The 20,325-nt window shown below is 40.7% G+C and overlaps 1 protein-coding gene across 3 annotated transcripts in view; it reads left to right on the top strand.

Annotated features, from left to right (window-relative positions):
* CDC14A (cell division cycle 14A) overlaps positions 1-20,325 on the top strand; it is a 191,506-nt gene that overhangs the window by 70,925 nt on the left and 100,256 nt on the right. For all 3 annotated transcript variants that reach the window (XM_056106535.1, XM_056106536.1, XM_056106537.1), the window contains exon 5: positions 5,693-5,772. In XM_056106535.1, coding sequence (XP_055962510.1) covers positions 5,693-5,772 — 80 coding nt within the window. The remainder of the gene's footprint in view (positions 1-5,692; positions 5,773-20,325) is intronic.

Below are 20,325 nucleotides of genomic sequence, written 5' to 3' on the forward strand. Positions count from 1 at the left end.
AGGCTGTTCTCAGCATTTGTGTCGTCTTTTATACAGAAGCAAGTTAAATATAAAACAACTGGAATCAAAAGCAAAATTTAAGAATATGTTCAGATGGCAGAATAAGATAGATCCCCAAGAGTATTTCCACTGTAAACCGCAAAATACAAAGTAATTAACAAAGGGGCAGGGACTTCACTTTAAAATATATATTCAGTGTGTGTCTGTGTGCACGTGTTTTGCAGAAAGGCTATTTTTGTGGGTGGGAGAATAAACAACCTAAGATAAAAGTTAAAAACATATGCAGAACTGAGGAAAATGTCCCCAGGGAAAGATCATTAGTAAATTCCCGACTCAGTCTGGTTCAGGCTTCTGTGTTATGTGTTGTTTTAAGAATCACACCTTAAAGGAAAGAAAAAAGAAAAAAAGAATCATGCCATGTGTGTCAGAGAGATTAAATTATCTGAGTAAAGAAACATAATGGTAAATTCACTAGTGCTCTTGAGTTTACATGTTATTTTTTGATAGGCTTTAAGGATGTAATGACATGGGATTAGTTGAATAGAAACAATTTAGCAACATTTGCAAGATTAATGCTAAGAGGATTTCATGTAACTTCCCAGCTGGTCTGCTATTCAATAGAATCAGTACAGTTTTGATACTTGTTACTTTTTTTTTTTAATGTGTGGCATGCACAAGCAGTAATTTTTTGCTTTCTGTGTGCAGGGCTTCTGGCTCTTACTCAGGGATCATTCCTGATGGAATTGGGGGACTATAGGGATGCCAGGGATTGACCACATGCTAGACAAGCATCCAACCTACTGAACTGTCTCTCTGGCCCCAAATGTTTAAAATGTTAAGAGTTAGTACATCGTAAGCCTATAATTATATGTAAGCTTTGACAGGTGATACTAGTTTTTCATTCATAGCAGTGAAATAAACACTAAAATAAATGGAATTAAATTTAAAAGTGGCAGAGCCTGGCAAGCTATCTGTGGCATATTCGATATGCCCAAAATAGTAACAATAATGAGTCTCATTCCCCTGACCCTGAAAGAGCCCTCAATATGCCATTAGGCTATGCTAGCACGCGACAGGGACGAATGGAGTCATTACTGTGGCCCGCTTGAGCAAATCGATGATCAACGGGATGACAAGTGACAAGTTTAAAAGTGTGTCCATTTTAAAGCAATAATGGTAGTACATGGTGATTTATCCTTTGGCAGATGTTGGGAAACTTGGTGCATGAGTAATTAAAGTTTGGGGCACATTGGCAGATTGGTAAACTGCATGATGATAACATCTTAACTTGTTAGATAAAAATCTCATAACCATTGGTTCTATGTGTTAGAATGTTGGCTTGGAGAGAATTTTCAATTAAAGACATTGAGTTATTTGACTCATTGGTATCTGGTATCACAGTTAATTAAGCAAAAAAATATTTACTTTAATTGCCTGACAATTATTGAAAAATAAGAAAATACACATCAACTGCTGTTCCCATTAAGATTTCGAGGATTTCCTGGCAGGAATAGGGCATTTTATAAAAAGCAGTATTTGTATTCCCTATTCCACGGATAAGTCGTCATGCTAAATCTTGCAGCATGAAAGGTGAGTTTGTTACTTTTTTTCCCAGAATTTAGGGAAGATTCTTCTAGTTTTAGTTGAGATATGCTAATATTCATGGCAGAGCCTGGCAAGCTCCCCATGGTGTACTCGATATGCCAAAAACAGTAACAATGACGGTCCTCATTCCCCTGACCCTGAAAGAGCCCGCAATACACCATCATGTGACAGGGATGAACGGAGAAATTACTGGTGCCCGCATGAGCAAATTGATGTACAACGGGATGACAGTGGTACAATGATACAGTAGTATCTAGTGAGAAGAGTAGAAAGCATGTTAAATATTTTTTGCTCCTTACAAACATAAAAGGAAAATCTGGATATTTGGAGATGTTTCGAGGTATTTTATTCAGGAAATATTTTTCAGTAGTATAAGAATCTGGTTTATAAATTTCTGTGTATTAAACGTAGATTTTAGAGCTGGAGAGATAGTACAGCAAATAAGATACTTTCCTTGCATGCTTCTGATGCAGGCTCAATCCCTGACATCCATATGATCCCTCACACCTTCTGGAAGTGATCCCTGAGCCTAGGCTGGGAGTAAGACCTGAGCACAGCTGGATGTGGCCCCCAAATCAAAAACAAAAACAGAAAGAAAACAAAAAAACCCATAGATTTTATTTATGGAAAGAGTATGCATTTAACATCTAACTAGTTCCTCTCCCTTTAAAAATCAATTAATGCATATCTTCAGAAAACATAAATATAGTAAAAAATAAAGTACTTTTTCCTGTACTTAATCTCCCTTCTAACCAGGTTCCTCAAGACACAACTGTTAGGTTTAAAGCCGCCTGCTTTTAAAACGCAGGTGCAATGGCATTTGGAATCCTTATTCAGGTTTATGCTCCTGTTGCCTGTAGTTATATTGTGCTACAAGGAATTACGTGAGGTGTGGTGTTACATCTATGTTTATATTTCAACTCTGGCTCAAGCAATGTCATTTTGGAAAGTTCCTTCCCTTTCTGAGCTTCAACAATAAGGCTTAGAAGTACTCCTTCCAAGCTTTAGTGGATCTAGTCTGTCTCCTTTTTCCTCCTCATTTTTTTTTTTCTTTTTGGGTCACACTCAGTGATGCACAGGGATTACTCCTGGCTCTGCACTCAGGAATCCCTCCTGGAGGTGCTCAGGGGACCATATAGGATGCTGGGAATTGAACCTGGATCGGTGCGTGCAAGGCAAATGCCCTACTTGCTGTGCTATCACTCCAGTCCCTCCTCCTCTTTTTAATGGCCACGTAGCTGTATTGTAAGAATCCATATTATATTTTCTCCTAGAAAAATTCAATCTGATCTCTTAATGACTCCAGCATGCACGTATTCCGCAATGTACTCACTTAATAGGAAAAGAGTTTGCATCTCTCCCAACTAACTCTCATCCTGTTGTAAAAGGTCATTGCGTTTACCTGCTTCTGGAATCTTCCTGGAATTTAGATGGCCTCTGTTGGGTTTCATTTTGCACGCATTAATAATTTAGCGCTGGGATAAAAATAAAAACAAAGACTCTCATCTTACCGTGTGCAAACATGGTCATGTGTGCTAAATCATGCAGGTAAGCTGAGTAGTGAAATCCTGTGGGGTAGCTAGTCCAAAGAAATATTTCGAGAGTGTGGGCTGCTGCCTCTCCTTCAGGATGACTGCCTCAAAATTAAAGGGAATTAATGTAATTGCTCCTGAGAAGGATGGCATAATTTTGCTTCACAAAGGTAGTTGTATAAGCTTCAATTGTCTAATCCAAACACAGAAGCATTCTATAAGCAGCTTTCCCTCTTAGCGGCCGCACTAACTTTCAAACACTACTGCAGTTTTAGGCTTAAGAAATCACAGCAAAAGCAGAGAGAGAGTACGGGAGAAATTGTCTGTTATAGAGGGAGGGGAGGGTTGGGATGGGTTGGGGGGATACTGGGCGCATTGATGGTGGAAAATGTGCACTGGTGGAGGAATGGGTGTTCAATCATTGTCTGACTGAAACTCAAACATGAAAGCTTTGTAACTGTATCTCATGGTGATTCAATAAAAAAAAAAAGACAAATCACAGCAGTATAACCAACTTACATAACCTGCCTATGAGGATACAGCAGAATTCTGTTTAATGTTGTTTAAAGTCCACTGAAAATAGACTTTAAAGCTGGGATTGTTTTAAGTGGACCTTTGCCATTATTTTAGGAGCAACAAGGGTTGTGTTTCTTTCTTTGTGGAGTCTGTACCTCATATCTACATCAGCCCTTTTGCGGTGGTTCCATGTGCTGCGCTGCACTTGTTTCATGTTCAGTTTGCCTTGGCCAGAGTGTGCGCCTTATCAGGCTTTCATGTTTACCTCTCAATGAGTATCTGGCTTTCACATGAAAGTTGGGAGTCTTTTTAATATATTTCTTTTCTTTCTTTGAGAATTCACATTTGAGGTATCTCCTAATTCTTAATCAATATTAAGAATTCTTAATCAATATCAAACTACATGTGATATATTCCTGGCAAAAAGCTCTCCTTTTAAAGATCAGGGGCTCTGTGATTGGTCTCAGTGAAATGGAGGTTTTACTTTTTGGAGGTGGGGGGTCACACCCGGCGATGCACAGGGTTTACTCCTGGCTCTGCACTCAGGAATTACTCCTGGCGGTGCTCGGGGCGCCATATGGCGTACTGGGAATTGAACCCGGTCGGCCACATGCAAGGCAAACGTCCTACTTGCTGTGCTATCGCTCCAGCCCCCGAAATGGAGGTTTTGATCGTGGCGTCTGTCAAGGAAATATTGTCCTAATTTTAGGGAGAAAGATTTTAGGATTGCGGTTCGAGTCACACTGTAGGTGGAAAGGACTAATGCCCCTGGTTTGGAATTAAATTGTTAAACTGCATGTAGAATCAAACCAAACTCCCCGCCCCTCCCTTCCACACACACACACACACCTCTCCATTCCCCTACCCCCTCAGTTTGTATGCCTTCTCACAAGCTGGCAGCTGTTTCACTCCCTTTCTCTGCCAGTCCAAGACATACCCGTCTCAGTTCAGCTCCTGGAGCTCTTTCCCATGCAGGGAGCCAGCCTTGTTATTGCCACTGCCTGGGAAGCTTGTCCTCACCTTCTTCCCTTCCCTGCCCTTCTACCCTCCACCCGTCCCAGAGGCCCTTCTCTCACTCCATGCAGCCTTTTGCTTTTGCCTTGCCTGCACCCCTTTTATTTTGTTTCTGGCTCTGATCCCTGACTGTATTTATTTTCATTAATTCTGGTCTCAGTGACCAAGAATGTAGATTCTCTTAAAGCAGGTAACTGCACCTGATCCAGGGCAGGGCCCAGGTGTGACCGTGTGTAACAGGATGAAAGAGAAGTTGTTTACTGCCGGGTGGAAGAGCCCCTCTCAGTTTCTTTGTTTAAGATTAATTTATCTTGCAGGCTCTCTGGGACTTCAGTGATTATTTAGACAGCAATGCAGGTTTTCCTCAGAGCCTAGGGAGAATTCTGTAGACTTCTCATGGGATTTGTGCCTACCTTGAGGTCTTTAAAAATTCAAATTCACCAGGCACTCAATTACCTAGCAGGCAGAAAGAAAACCTGCGAAGGACAGAGCAGCCAGGACTGGGCTTTGGTGTGCACACATGTAGAGGTGAAACTATTTCTGTTATGTGCCTCTATTTTTCTTTTTCTTTTTGGGTCGCACCCAGTGTTGCGTAGGGGTTACTCCTGGTTCTGTACTCAGGAATTATTCCTGGTGGTGCTCAAGAGACCCTGTGGGATGCCAAGGATTGAACCTGGGTCAGCTGTGTGCAAGGCAATTGCCCTGCCTGCTGTACTATCCACCCCCTGTTCTAAAGGAAACTTTGCTACTGTGTCTGTTCCGAATGCTTTGCAAACAGCTGTGGATGGCCTGCCTTGAGGGGTAGGCCTGCTTCCGGGCCTGGCCTTCTCTCTAAGCCCTTACCCATCTGTAAGCCAAAGACTTCAGGAAAAGAAAGTTAGGGTAGCTTGGTTGCCATCTAAAGGTCAATTATTATCACCATGACAATTGTCACAGTGAAAGGAGTGGTGAAAAGCTATTTGTTAATGAAATTCGTTCTGTGTCAGTCTTTGGCTGGGTTCTGATGTTGTGTTTCTCTGTCTTAGGTAATCTACTTAAAGAAGACACCAGAAGAAGCCTACAGAGCTCTCCTGTCTGGCTCAAACTCCCCCTACCTTCCATTCAGGTACGCCTGCCCAGGAAGGTGGGCTGTAGCACTTCGCTCCGTTGTTTGCTAGTGGAGAGTTGGATTATTGTGCTTTAATGTTTCATGACTATGACTGTGATGTTGATGGGAAGGAAATCAGATGGTAGTTCTATTTTGTCAGTCGTTTGGGGGAATGTTCCCAGTCCGGGCGAGGGAGGACCCTGGGACCCTTCACATTTTCCATCTACCCTTTATTTTATTTTTATTTATTTATTTATTTTTTTGCTTTTTGGGTCACACCTGGTGATGTACAGGGGTTACTCCTGGCTCTGCACTCAGTAGTTACTCCTGGCAGTGCTCAGGGGACCATATGGGATACTGGGAATTGAACCCGGGTTGGCCGTGTGCAAGGCAAATGCTCTACCTGCTGTGCTATATCTCCAGCCCCTTGATCTACCCTTTTAGTGACTAAAAATAAATTAGCATTCTCCTTTTTTTTTGCTTTTTGGGTCATACCCAATGATGCAAAGGGGTTACTCCTGGGTCACGCACCCAGGAATTACTCCTGGCGGTGCTCAGGGGACCATATGGGATGCTGGAACTTGAACCCAGGTCGGCCACGTGCAAGGCAAACGTCCTACCCGCTGTGCGATTGCTTCAGCCCCTAGCATTCTCCTCTTAAAATTTTTTCCCCCTTTGAATATTTTTGATCTCATGACACTGAGTTTAGAGTGCCTGATTTATGAGCTAATAAATTTGTCAAGATTTGCTAGGTTTCAGCAACTACCTCACCATTTTGTCCTATTTCATGAGTCTTGACTGAGCTCTGTATGATGGGCACTGGGGCTGTAGAGTCCGCTCTGTAAGCTCTTTCCCAAGACACATTTAGTGGGAGCCCGAAGCCTTCTGGCTAGCAGACCCATCTGGTCACATTCTGAGGGAGGCTGTCTCTCATTACAATCCCGGGAAAGAACAATCTATGTATCAACTGAAAAAAATGTATTTGTTTTTTGGGTAAACTTACCCTTGCTTAAAGAAAGTCGAAGAGATATTTCAAAACTCCCATACAAGCTATCTCTCCTACACTTGTGAATGATTCTAATGTTTTTGCCTACTTGTGTTTAAATCTGTCAGCCTTAGACTGTTAGATCACATCTGATTGTGGCTAATATCTTAATAACTAACAACAGTGTGGAAAGGCCTGGGAAAGATCCAGGCTCCTTGCTTGTCTCTGTCTTCCTTCCTCTCCAGTAAACTCACAGAGGGAAGGGCCCTGTGCTTGACACTGAAAGGTATATTTTTAATTAATATTGGCATGGATAAATTTCCAGTGAGCACACAGACAGGTGTAGGTACACCTGTAGTAGGGGCAGACAGGTATAGACAGGCATCATTTTTTTCTTTATAAAAATAGGTAAGTTGTAGAAAAAGCAAAAAGATTAATTCTGGTAGAATGAAATCTGATAGAATTGGGAAAATATCAAAGTCATTTAAGTGAGGTTTTTAAAGGTAAGTGTCCAGTAGGTAAGGAGATGAGACAGAATGGAGGGCAAGCGCACAGGTGTGTGTCGTGGAAACCCCTGGGGTGTGGAGTCTGGGTGAACTTTAGAAGGCCCCTTTGATAGCGACAATGTGTCTGTGTGTGCCCATTGAGAGAGGGCTGTCAGCTGACAGGATTACTTAATCTTTTCCTGAAGTCATTGAATGCACCTTAATCTCCCCTTCCCACCCCCAAATGTGCACGCGCACGCGCGCTCACACACACACACACACACACACACACATACACATACACATCCTGTGACGCTCCTGGCTCTGCAATTACTTCCTCCTGATGGGGCTCAGCCCTGCACACACACACACAAACACACACACACACACACACACACACACACACACACACACACACCTCTCTCCCCTGTGACCTCCTTGCTCTGCAATCACTTCCTCCTGATGGGGCACACACACACACAGAGACACACATTGTGACCTGCTGATCTCTCTCTCTCTCTCTCTCTCTCTCTCTCTCTCTCTCTCTCACACACACACACACACACACGCACATGCACACACACACACTCACAAACATATCGTGACGCTCCTGGCTCTGCAATCACTTCCTTCTGATGGGGCTTAGCCCTGGCAAGGCCCTTGCCCAGCCCACAGAACTATTTCTTCACTATTCTCTCTCTCTCTCTTTTTTTTCTTTTTGGGTCACACCTGGCGATGCACAGGGGTTACTCCTGGCTCTGCACTCAGGAATCACTCCTGGTGATGCTCAGGGGACCATATGGGATGCTGGGAATCGAACCCGGGTTGGCCGCATGCAAGACAAACACCCTACCCACTTTGCTATCGCTCCAGCGCTCTATCTCTTTTTTTTCAACAAAAAAGTTTTGTTTTTGTTTGTTTGGTTATTGTTTTTGGATCAAACCAGGCAGCGCTCAGGCTTACTCTGTGCTCAGGGACCACTCCTGGTGGAGCTGAATCCAAGGCAAAGGGCTCCTGACCCCTTAGATTTGTTTTTGAAATCATAAGTATTTGTAATTTTCTTGGTTAATTTGAAGATTACACATGCACCTGAAAATTATAATGCTATAGTAAAATTGTGACACCGGCCAAAGGTCCAACAGATGATGTAAAATCAATATAAAAATTTGGAGCAATGGATGATATAAAAGTTAATATAAAAATTTGAAATGGGAAATATGTATTAATTTTTATCCTCATAATATTATCTACACAAAAGTCAAGAAAGATATTTCATTCCACCAGGCACATGAGCCCGGCTATTGTATATTGTTAATTGAGGTGAAGAAAATAGAGGAGGAAAGAATAAATTCTTTAAGTATAGTTTTTTAGCTGATATATACTAAGTAATTAATTAGTTTCCTGGGAATAAAAAGTTTTGAATAATAAGATTGGATTAGATGGAAAAGTGTATGAGAACTATTATTACTTAATGTAGAGTTGCAATTATTAACAATTGTGGCCTGTTTTTCAAAATTATTTTTAGTGACTAAGTTACTTGGAAATAAAAATTATTCAAACGATTCAAAACTTTAGAAGATTGATGAAAATTATAATAAAAAAGCATATTGAAGATTCTCTTTCTTGATCCTCATCTGGCTAAACTCAGTAACTTCTGGTTTTAGTTTATTCTCCTAGCATTTCTTTATGTATGTATCAACAAATAAATCTAGTTGCTTTTCCTATTTTTATTTTTTTAAATGTAGCATATTACATAAACTATTGCATCTTGATTTTTTTCCTACTTAATTTATGTGGGATATCTTCATGTCAGTAAATGCTAAGTTTCTTATCTTACTGTGTTATATTGCTATAATAATGTACAAGAATATATATTTTCCTAGTACCTGCAGACATTTAGGTCATGTCTTGTCATTCTGACTATAGTGTCTTAAATTTTTCATGGCCTTGAATGTATTACTAGAAGAGACTAAGATAGTTCACTGGAAAAAAAAATGATACTGTTATTAGATGTAAAATGACTGTAGTATTTTGATTACATAAAGGTACTAAGGAAGAAAGAATGGTTAATGCAAATGTGAGGCATTTTTTTATGTATGCACTTATTTTCCATCTAAAATTTTGATCCTTGGGACTACAGCAATAGCACAGCAGGGAGGGTGTTTGCCTTGCACGCGGCCAACCCAGGTTCGATTCCCAGCATCCCATATGGTCACCTGAGCAGCGCCAATGTTTACTGAAGGCTGGAATTTTCACAAACATTATTCATTTGAAAACCGTTGTCTCTGACAACAATCTGGAAATTCTGCTGGATACTCTTACAGGACCTTAGACAAATTCCAGTAGTATGATTTGGAGAATAAAAGTTCAGTGATATACACTATAAGCGTATAAGCGTGTAAGTAATATACGCTTTAAGTAAGTACCCTGAAAGGAAAAGAACCCAAAGAGATTCATACCATGCTTGCTAATTCACTCTTGACTCCAGCCCCAGAATTGAAAAGATCTCTTGTTACCATAAAGACCAACTTGCCAACATGCTAAGGATAGAAAGACTCAAGATCAAAATAGCCAAATAAACATTTTCCTCCAGTTTTCAGGTAAAGACACTCTTGAGAGATATCTGGAGATATCTGGGTTATCGTTAGTATAAGAGAAAAGTACAGTTTTAATACAACTTCTTTTTTTTACAGTTACAGACTTACAAACTTTTGTGTTTACATTTCAGTCATTCAATGATTGAGTACCCATCCCTCCACCAGTGCCCATTCTCCACCACCAATGTTCCCTTTATCCCTCCCACTACCCCCACCCCATCTCCCCAACCCCTACCCCGCCTCAGTGGCAGGGCATTCCCTTTTGCTCTATCTCCTTTTAACTTTTTTGTTAAATGGAATACTAATACTAACTTAACAAATGGTAATAGCATAACTGACACTTCTTCAGTTATACGAGCTACAGCCATCCCACCTGAAAGTGCCCAATTACAACTGCAAGTCAATTCAGAATTCAGTCAAGTATTTAACTATGTCTAAAGTTGATGATGATAAAGTAACAAAATGGGAGACTAACACCCAGGAGTGGCAGAGATTAGTACCAGGAATTTTGCTCCATGACTTGGAGGCCAGCCACACATGCTAGGGGAAAAGGGAGCTCAGATAAGGGAAGGGAGCACCAAATAAAGGGTGTTGGGAGGATCCTCCCAGGATAGGAGAAGCATGCTGAAAGTAGACTATAGACCAAACATGAGTGCCACTCAATGCGTCTCTTGCAAACCACAGAACCCAAAAGGAGAGAGAGAGAGAACGAAAGGGAATGCCCTGCCACAGAGGCAGGGTGGGATGGGGAGGATGGGGGGTGGGAAGGATACTGGGACTTGTGGTGATGGAAAATGGGCACTGGTGGAGGGATGGGTACTTGATCACTGTATAACTGAAACCCAAGCACAAAAATTTGTAAGTCTATAAGTATACCTCATGGTGCTTCACTAATAAAAAAAAATAAAGTTGATTTTTTTTTTTTTTTTTGCTAGGGGGTACTGGAGGCTGTCCACTGATGGTGTGTTCTGGGCTTATCCGAGCTATGCACTCAAAGATCACTCCTGGTGGTGCTTGGGGTACACATGCTTTGCTCTGACCTCTGTGCTGTTTTCTTGGCCTCTCCCCCCATTTCAGTGTTAAAGATTCTGGGTAATAATGCTTCATTTGTCTTTAATTCAGGATTTTCTTAATTGAATTCATAAATTCCCATCCATTCCTCTCTTCTTTCCTTCACCCCATCCTAATTTCTATCAACATTCAGTGGAATATTCAGAACACTTTTGTTTGTATTTTCTGATCCACAGTTGGGTGGAAAAATTAATCCCTTGAGATAAGAATAATCTGTTATCCTTTCCAAATAGATTTTAGGCTGTTTCCTGAGTGTCATTAACATAGATGGATTATCACAGAGGGGTATTTTATCTAAAATGAATAGGAATATGTAACTCTTAGAGAAGACCCGAGTACAGAATTTTTTTTTTTAATAGAGTAGTTAATACCCACAAATTTCCCACTGGCAGTTTTCTTTAAAATGACTTTTGTGTTAGAGTGAATCCCACTGTTTGCGTTAAGGGAGGAGTTTGTTGTGTTTGGGGAATGACCACTGGTGATAGCTCTGTTGCTGAGCAATGTCTTAATGTGGCTTAATCTTGGTGGGAAATCTCAGAAGCAATTACTTGGGATCATCTGGGCAGGCCAGAACTTGCAAGTCTCTAACAAAGACTCAGAGGGGTCAAGCGCTCAAACTTGGCATTTGGCTGCCTTCTTTCTCCTCAAGCAAAGTAAACATGGCCTGGAAGGTGTAGATGTAAATGTCAAATATATCTCTGACATAAAATATTGAACTAGGTATTTGCGTGCTTAAATACGATATTACAAATTCTTTTGAAAGCTTACTGAACTGTGTACTTCAAAGGGAATGTTCTTCTTAAAATGTTTTTCTCTTGAGTATCAAGTACAAGAAACAAAGTTTACTTCATGCTTGCTTAAGATTCTTAATTTTCAGCTTTTCTTTATGATTCTTACTGACAATACAAGCTTTATTGCTTCTTGTACAGTAAGTCAAACACTGACAATGAGGATTTTTCCAGTCAGGAAAAGTTATTTTTTTTTACCAGGAGAATGCCAAAGTTTCTAACTTGAAGGTTTATGAACACTTTAGCCTGGGCAAGGGGGAATTTTTTCTTTTTCAATTAAAGAACTGTGATTTACACAGTTATGGATAGTTGAGTTTTTGGCATATGTTATTTCAATACCAGTCCCGCCACCAGTGTCAACTTCCCTCCACCAGTGTTCCATATTCCATCCCTATCCCAAACCCTGCCCATCTCCACAGATCAACTTGAGTTTCAGTGGTTGCAGCTTTGATCTCATGTTTTCAGTTTTGTTGAGTCTGTGTTTTGGACATATGATTATCCCTCTCTGAGTGAGACCTGTGTCTGTGAGGTCTGTGTCAGACCTCTTGGCCCTATGAGATTATAGCAGCTATGTGTCAAGGGAGTTGTTTTCATAAAAAAGTTTAATTACTTCAAGTCAGCAGAATGTGACTTTCTTTACTTACAGGTAAGGGGCAACAAAATGGCATTGGTGATGCCAACTTCCTTGGCTTCCAATTTCCAAGATTTCCTTAACAAAGTCTTCCCTTAGTATTTGGCTTATTTATTCTTCAGAGGGTAAAAGGTGGTTTCATGCTTCACTTCCTGCTGGATTGGTGCATTATGGGCCAGTTCTCATCAGATTGGTGCACTAGTACATTATAGAATAAAAAATGTTGAGCTTGAGGAGTCAGAACACTTCAAAGGGAGGCTGAGGAGGCAGTTTCCTGCACCAGCAGGGCAGTGACTGGTTGGCAGGGACAGAAGATTGGGAAGAATGAGAGAGAAATGTAGAACAGTAACTTTTTAGTCAGCAGAGTACAATACTTAGTCAATGGCAATGATCTTATTTAGGGCTCCTAGAAATTCTTCTACAATCTTGTTTTACATACCAAGTCATGAACTTAAAATCACTATTTCTGAATATAGATGGAATCATCTCTAGATGGCAGATTTCCCCAAGTTGTATTGCCTGTGATTTTGTGAAAAATAGCACATGGTTTGTTTAGACATAAATGATTGGGATGATCACCCTAGAGTCTGTATCAAGTTCTCCAAGTCTAGCATGCATCGTTTTAGAAAAAGATCAGGGGGATGGAGCAATAGTACAGTGGGTAGGGCGTTTGCCTTCTATGCGGCCGACCCGAATTTGATTCCCAGCATTCCATATGGTCCCCAAAGCACAGCCAGGAGTAATACTTGAGTGCAAAGCCAGGAGTAACCCCTGTGCCTGGTGTGACCCCCCCAAAAAAAAACAAAAAAAATCAGTCTCAATTCTTATTTAACTGAAAATAAAAACTAAAACATTAATTCAAAAAATAGATAATTAAAAAAAGACTCCATGTCAGTTCTCAGGTAAAAGTAAAATTTTCAAAAGAGCCTAAGAGAACTAGAATTTGATGCCCACAGACATTACTGAAACATTCTTCTTCTCTCTACATTTATTCCATTCTAACAAATAAAGTAAAATGGATTCCTTAGCAAGTCAAATGAAGTCTAGTTGTAATAAACTTGACGAATTATTTTGCATAAGTAAAGTAAGAATAGTGATAGCCATATAAATTCTTCCAATTTGCTTTGTTGGAAGCTTCATAAGGACTCTTAGATTGCCTGTAACTCAGGAGATATGACACTCTTTTCAGGAGTCCAATAAGATTTCATCTCCAAGAACTTTAGTAGATTGGACCCTGTTTGAACCTGTTTTTTCTCTTCGTTTCTCTGTCTCTCTGTCTGTTTCTTTTTTTCCCCCTTTCTGTCTGTCTGTCTGTCTCTCGTTATTGAGCCAGATCCAGCTTCCCAGCTTTGCACCCCTGCTAGGACTTAAGGGACTATATGTCATGCCAGGGGTTGAACCCAGTCAACTGTGTGTTTGACAAGTGTCCTACCTGCTGTACTATCTCCTCTGGCCCCATCAGGTTGGGTTGTTTTTGTTGGTGCTTGAGATCAATCTTTTTTTTTTTTCTTCTTTTTATTGGGGGGTGAGGGTGGGAGAGCCACATCCGTTGATGCTCAGAGCTTATTCCTGGCTCTGTACTCAGGGATTGCTCATGGAGGGCATTGGGGGGGACCATATATGATGTTGGATTCCAACCCAAAAAGGCCATGTGCAAGGAAAGAGCTGTGCCTACTGTACTATCTCCAGTCTCATGAGAACAATCTTAATTCCTATAGTTGTATTGTATAATGTTCTTGTCAAAACATATGTAATATGATAAGATTTTAAAAATAATCTATTGCAGGGAGAGAAAATATATCTTTCTGAATTGATGTAGACAAGCATACTATGATGAGAAATAGAAATTCTTCGAGTTTTAACATTCTGATGGTGTCAGAGAGAGAGGCAAAAAATTTCAGCTTTATTCTGTAAAAGATGTAATTATCAGATTGTTACAGGTCACAGTCAGTTGAAAAGGAAAAACTTCTTGAGCTGAGGAAAAAAAGCAAGACACTGGTTCAAATGAAGAAAATAAAAATACTATTTCTCCTTAGTAATCCACTCAGTGCTATGTAGAAAAACTGTTTTGTCAGTAGTTTTTAAGAGGTCAATTTCTTTTCAAAAGCTGCATTTAAATATCCTCAGTAATCTGATAAATCTGTATTCTTGAGTATTTGTCAGCATTCCCGCCCCTTAAGAATTCTCCCACCCATTAGATTAAGTAATAGCTTCATTAAATGTCAAAGCCTTTAGAATGTTCATAAAAGGTAAAGGCCCTCCCGTTGATCGTCGATTTGCTCGAGCGGGCCCAGTAACGTCTCCATTGGAGACTTTGTTGTTACTGTGTCTGGCATATCGAATACTCGCGGTAGCTTGCCGGGCTCTCCGAGAGGGGCGGAGGAATCGAACTCGGGTCGGCCATGTTGGCCGCGTGCAAGGCAGACGCCCTACCCGCTGTGCTATCGCTCCAGCCCAGAATGTTCATAATGAGCACATATATTATAGTGTGATTTACAAAGAAGTTTGCCCAATTTTTGGCATTATTTATTATTTTGAAATGAAAATCATAATTGGCTTGAACATATCACTCTTAGGAAATTTCACATACAATATCCACTTATACTCTAGGCTAAACATTCCTTTTTTAGCAACACTGCTTCCTGTAAAGTTTCTGCGTGCAAAATAGATCTAATTCATATATATTCCTTTTTTCACAAGGAGAAACCACAGTCATTATGGTCTGTCTTAGGATCTCTTCTAAAACTTTCTATAATTCTTTGTTACAATTTTAATGTCTGGAAATTTTGTCATGAGTATTAAAAGGTCTAAAATGGACTGGAGAGACAGGGGTCTAAGTGCTTGCCCTGCATCCTACAGACCCTCGTTTGAGTCCTCAGCATGACCAGAGGTCATTCCTGAATACTGAGACAGGAATAACACTGGGTTATTTGTGAAAAATAGCACAAGATTATTTGTGGAGAAGAGCCACAAATGTAGTCCAAAAACCGAAGGGGGAAAAAGGATTTAAAACACATAGTGTGGTAAAATAATACTTTATCTATTTAATCAGTGTGACAAGGGTCTGAAAAGTGGAATAAAAATTTATATAGGACTGGAGAGATAGTTCAGTGGATAAAGTGCTTGTTTTGCACACGGCCACTGCAGGTTTGATCCCTGGGCACAGAGCCAGGACTGAGCCTTGCTGAGCCCTGCAGACATGTCCCCCAAATGAAACAAAGCAATAAATAAATAAATAAATAAATAAAGTCAAGACTGTTATTCGTCGATTGCCTCGAGCAGGCCCCAGTAACGTCTCCTTCATCCTAGCCCTGAGATTATATTCAAGGCTCTTTAGGAGAATGAGACCCATCATTGTTACTGGTATTTGGCATATTGGGTACGCCACGGGGAGTTTGCCAGACTCTGCCGTGTGGGCAGAATACATTCGGTAGCCTGCCAGTTTGTCCAAAGTCAAGACTATGTTTGCTTAAACTAAGAATCTGTTAGTAAATTGGCTCAATGCTCATGAAGTTGCTTTGATAAGATATAATATCTTTGTTTTCAAGGTACTGCATGAATAATTTTAATGTTATTAAAGGCTGATCACACTAAGAATTCTTTTGTCCTTTTAGTTGATGGAAGAAAATCATGTTTGGTTTTAATCAAAGTAGACTATAGGTTCTAAAATACAGTAATTCACTTGATTCTGTCCACTTAGATCACACACGATGTGTTTTTGTTGTTCCTTTGGAGCTATGCCTAGGGGTGGTCAGGGGCTATTCTTTGCAACGTGGTTAGGGATCACTCCTGGTGGTGCATATGGGACCATGCTGTGCTAGAGATTGAACCAAGGCTCTCACATGCAAAACATGCACATAAAATTTCTTCTCCTGAAAGAGACTCTAAAATAAGTGCTCAGGGCCAGCCAGGTCTGTGGTTCAATTCCAGAGCCTGAGGGTGCTGTGCTGGGTGGGCCCCACCATGCCCGGGAACTAGCGGAACACCACACTGGCAGGGCTCAGGGCTCTCTGAGACTGACAGTGGTCCTGGAGGGGTCATGCTGCACCATCTCTTGACCTCAGTTTCTATTTTTTGAGATTTTTCCCTAAAAACCCTTGTGCACATTAAGTTCACATCCTGTCCTATAACGTTTCTTCATTTTATTCTACAAATAGGTTGTTTCACTATAAGACAGAATTTCTTATTTTCCTTTCAATAAAATATTTATGTTCTTTACTTTTTAAAAAGAAATTAAAAGCACTTCTATCCTCGTTTCTGTCCCCCCCCCCCCTTAAAAGTTTTTTATTGAATCACCATGAGAGACACGGTTACAAAATTGTTCATGTTAGGGTTTCAGTCATACAGTGTTCCAACACACCTGCCCCTTCACCAGTGCACATTTTCCACTGGCAGTGCCCCCAGTTTTCCTTCTGCCACGCCCTCCCACATTGCCTCTAATGACAGGTCTGCCCTCCCCCCACTTTTGGGTGTTGCGGTTTTCAGTACAGGTACTGAAAGGTTATCACGTATATCCCCTTACCTCCTTTCAGCACTCAGTTCGTGTCTCAAGGGATCATTTCCAACTATCATTGTCATACTGGTCCCTTCTCTGTCCTAACTTGCCCCCACCCCCCTCAATGTAGCAAGTTTCTAAGCATGGACCAGTCCTCCTGGCCCTTGTTGCTACTTGAGTAATTATCTCATACTATGTTTTTTTTTATATCCCACAAATGAGTGCAATCATTCTATGTCTGTCCTTCTTCCTTGGGCCTCTCATTTCACTTAGCATGATACTCTTCATGTCCATTTGTTTATGGGTAAATTTTATAACTTCATTTTTCCTGCCAGCTGCATAGTACTCCATTGTGTAGATGTACCACAGTTTCTTTATCCACTCATCTGTTCTCAGGCATTTGGATTATTTCCAGATTCTGGCTATTGTGTGTAGTGCTGCAGTGAACATTGGAGTGCAAATGGCTTTCTGTATTATTGTTTTCCTCATTTTTATTACCTATAATTACATAGAATTCTAAGAATGTGTAGCCTCTAATATCCTTAATTTTTAATTCCAAAAGTATAAATAATTGTAAAAAATGAAGTTATACTTGTATTTCTAGAAGACTTGCAAATAAATGATCATTTTGACAACTTGTGCTGTTTGAAAATATAATTTTCTATACGATACATTTAATAGATCTAAATTATTTAAGAAATTAGAATTAATTAAAAGAAAACAGCTTTAAAAGAAGCTTAGTAATTAATATTCTAGTAAAAGAATCTTGATGCTCAATGCTTTTCTCTTATCAAACTTAATCACTGTATCACTGTTCTCCTGTTGTTCATCGATTTGCTCGAACAGGCCCAGTAACATTGTGAGACTTGTTACTGTGTTTGGCATATCGAATACGTCATGGGGAGCTTTCCAGGCTTTGCCATGCGGGAGAGATACTCTCGGTAGTTTGCCGGGCTCTCTGAGAGGGGTGGAGGAATCGAACTCGGGTTGGCCATGTTGGCTGTGTGCAGGGCAAACGCCCTAGCCGCTGTGCTGTCGCTCCAGCCCATCAAACTAAATACAATGAGATTTTATTTTTCAAAAGAAATTTGGATAAGGACTTGAGGAATATATTCAAAATTTCATCTCTGTGGTGAACTTCCACCTAGACTTTACAGTTCCATTTACATTTTCATTACAGTTCCATTTTCTCCAAGGAACAGGCTCGGTTAATTCAAAAATCAGACTATTTGTCTTGTCTGAAATAATCTATTTTGTTGCTTTAAAATTTCAATTATCAAAAATCTCTGACAAACTATTGTTAAAGATTTCTATCATTTGTTACCTCTGTTACCTTTCTAGCAGGTTTATTGGACCTTCTGACATTTCCACGGCTTCTATGTAAAATAATTGAGAAAGGATAAAAACAAATTTTAATTTTCTAATCTAGTCGCATTTTCATTCAGTAGTTTTTAAATTATAATTTGTTATTCAACAAATATTTATTGACCACATTTCCCTCCCAAGGCCATCGGGATTTGAATTTTTATAATAGATTTATGGTTCAGTTGACATACTAGAAGTCATATTTAGGGAGTAGGGTTGGGTTGGAATTCAGGTGATAAAACATAAGATTTGCTAACTTTTAAGTTGGATATCAAAGGCAGCTGTTGAATATAATCTTAGTCTTTCTGGTTGAGGCTTAGAGACACATGATTTATCTTTTTTGGGGCTGGCTGTGGGACTGGGGCCAGATCCAGCTGTGCTCAGGGATTATCTCCTGGCTCTGCACTCAGGGGTCTCTTCTGGAGGGTTCCAAGGACTGGATGTCATGCTGGAAATCAAACCCAGGTTGTTCATATGCAAGGCAAGGGCCTACTACAGAGAGTAGGCTCCCATGAGATAAATGATTAGATGACTAGATGAGTGATTAGATGAATGATTAGCAGAGATGGATTTTTAGTGGTCTTGTATGAGGGAGATGGAAAAATACAGCATTTTCTCCTATTGAACTAGGTAAATATTTGATACAATAAATGTGAGTGCACATATAGATAAGTGAATGAAAGGGCAGTCCAGGAGTTAAGTAAACATTTGAGGACTGTAAATGCAGTAGGTTGGTGAGAATTTAAAAGTGTGTAGCACAGACCTCTTTTGCAACCTCTCTAAAGTATCTGGGTTAAAATAAATGCGGGTTTAATTCCACTTGACAAATGAAGGGAAAACTACTAGCATCACTGCTTATAGACTTAACAGTCTTTAGTGAAGAGAACAGAGGAAGTGGTCTTAAATGGACAGAAGGGAGTTGGTGTGGATGGGAAGAAGGCTTTTCTCCTGAGTGAGGTTTGCGGTCTCAGGCTGCTGTGTTCATAACTAAAGAGGCCAGAGGATATTATGGGAAGTTTTATTGAGATGAGCTTCCAAGCTTTATTGCTTAAGTTAATTGTTTATTTGCAAGCAATTATTGAATTCTCTCTTTCCTGCCAGGCATTGTATTAGGTATGAAAGTGATAGTGGTAAGTGAAAACCAAACCAAACCACACCAAACAAACAAACAAGAAAGAAAAAAAGGCAGTTATCCAGCTTTGGGACCATTATTGAGAGAGACTGAGAATCAAACACACACCCCAGGATATGATGTCAAACTGCCCTTTAGTTCAGGGGGCAAAATGTATCGAGCTGGGGTGTGGTTGGAGATTTTCTCTGGAGGCCAGTGAACTTTGTCCAGAGATGTGAAGGTGGAGCCTTTACCTGGTAGAAGAGCTGAACCCCAGGGGCAAGGCTCCCTCGCAGGTGGGGAGTGTCCTCTGAGGTGCTTTGGGAAGGCCTCTGTGCTGGGTACAGAAAGGGGGGTGGGGTAGGGAGGACCAGACGCCACCAGGCGTGCATCCCTGTGGAGGCAGTGAACTCTCCCTTCAGAGCGGGGAGAAGTCAGTGAAGGAAGAGTGATTAAACCCTATTACCCTTTAAAAGAAGGCTTCGCTCGTAACTCATGTAAGGAGAGCACTGAGAAAGGCAGAGAGTGGATGTAGGAAGACTGAGGTCTCCATAAGCTTGGGGAGCTGCAAAGAAGTAAATGCATTTAGGAGACTTTGAAGAGGGACAAGCAATGGGGAACCGTGAGGAGAGGAAGGGCTGGAAGGACTTCTGGTTCCTAGTCTAGGCTCCTGTGGGGGGGTGGGTTGGGGTGGGGGGTCTTGGGCAAGACAATGCAGGAGGTTCAGTTTATTGTTGTTTTGAGATGGGGCCTGAGTGAAGCTATGCTTCATATACAATTGAGTTTGAGAAGCCTTTCATCAATCCGAGGGATACGTCACAGAAGTTGTGTCCGATTCTGCTTTGGAGTTCTAAGGCGTTTGTGGGTCATTTTGAGGGTCACTGGCAGATAGGTGAGGATTTATGTAGTTTAGAGTGTGTGTGGAATGGAGTGGTCCAGCCCCACAGCATCAGTGCCACTTGGGAAACGAGTGAGAGATGCAGATTCTCAGGCCCTGCCCGGAATCGTCTGTCAGTATTTTGAGGAACCCTCCGAGGGGGTGT

Source organism: Sorex fumeus, unplaced genomic scaffold, assembly GCF_029834395.1.
Source record: "Sorex fumeus unplaced genomic scaffold, SorFum_2.1 ptg000131l, whole genome shotgun sequence".
Classification (NCBI taxonomy): Eukaryota; Metazoa; Chordata; class Mammalia; order Eulipotyphla; family Soricidae; genus Sorex; species Sorex fumeus.